The sequence below is a fragment of the Cyprinodon variegatus genome, unplaced genomic scaffold, assembly GCF_000732505.1.
Source record: "Cyprinodon variegatus isolate N-32 unplaced genomic scaffold, C_variegatus-1.0 Scaffold969, whole genome shotgun sequence".
In the NCBI taxonomy this organism is placed as follows: domain Eukaryota; kingdom Metazoa; phylum Chordata; class Actinopteri; order Cyprinodontiformes; family Cyprinodontidae; genus Cyprinodon; species Cyprinodon variegatus.
This window is the reverse complement of record NW_015151422.1, coordinates 277,662-278,746: the sequence shown is the minus strand read 5'-3', so window position 1 is coordinate 278,746 and position 1,085 is coordinate 277,662. Positions and strand designations below refer to the sequence as shown.

General features: G+C 45.1%; 1 protein-coding gene across 1 annotated transcript in view; it reads left to right on the top strand.

Moving 5' to 3' along the window:
* Positions 1-306: 306 nt before the first annotated feature.
* The window catches only part of trappc11 (trafficking protein particle complex 11), a 14,942-nt gene continuing 14,163 nt past the window's right edge, over positions 307-1,085 (top strand). Inside the window, exon 1 of the mRNA XM_015398880.1 lies at positions 307-415. Coding sequence (XP_015254366.1) covers positions 369-415 — 47 coding nt within the window. The 5' untranslated portion in view covers positions 307-368. The remainder of the gene's footprint in view (positions 416-1,085) is intronic.

Genomic DNA, 1,085 nt, shown 5'->3' with positions numbered 1-1,085 from the left:
CCTCCCTGCTTTCCTTCCTTCCTATCTATAGTGCTCCCTCCCTTCAATCCTTCCTTCCTTTCCTCCCTGCTTTCCTTCCTTCCTATCTATAGTGCTCCCTCCCTTCAATCCTTCCTTCCTTTCCTCCCTGCTTTCCTTCCTCTCCTTCCCTATAGTCCTCCCTCCCTGAGAAGGTGATTCCTTCCATGGTCCGGTAAACTGTCTCAGATTTGTTCCTGGTGCCTGAAGTGGTTCTGGGGGTGTCTCAGGCCCCCGGATCTGTAAAGTGTGGCGTGTTAAATGGTTCTCACCTCCAGTATTGTTCTCCTTTCTGTGTTTCCTCCTGCTGTTGCTGAGGACAGCTGCTGTTTGTCCGACACCAGTTTAAAATGGCGTTCCTCAGTGAGCTGAAGCAGGACACCCAGAACGCTCTCAAGTAAGTTTTATTCCTGATGCTGTTAAAAATGCTTAACATTTCTTCTGTAGGGCTAAACCAAGCCCCGCCCAATTACAATTGGTCCTGGTTGTGTAGGGCCCTGGCCCAAACCGGCCACTAAACACCAACCCAAGGTCCATGGAGGTTCTGCCACATTAAGGGTCAAACCAGTACTGGGTGGGGACAGTAGACCCTTCAGCCCTTAAATACAGGCTGTGTCCAAATGTTCGCCCTGATCCCTACATAGGGTCCTATATAGTGGTTATGCCATTTTAACTGACTGTCCAAACGTCTAGTGGATGAAAAAGTAGCGGTCTCCAAATTTCCCACAATGCACCTTGAAAGGTAGTGATCACTGTCAGTACCCGATCCGTCCCATCAGCTCATCATCAACCAGAAATCAATCTGGATCGCCCTTGATTTTATTTTGTAAAAAAGACCTAAATTACTTTTTTCTCCCCTTAATACTAGTGAGCGTACTAAACTATAATGTGTTAAAGGTTAATGATGTATTTCCTGAGAAAATAAATACATTAAAATCCTTTCTGTTTTATTCCATCTGTTCCCGATCTGTACATGAAATAGGATGCTACGCTACTTCCTGGAGCTAACTTTATCAGCTTTGGATCTAAACATCAATCTAGTCTTTGTTTTCCTTTCGTTTTAACAT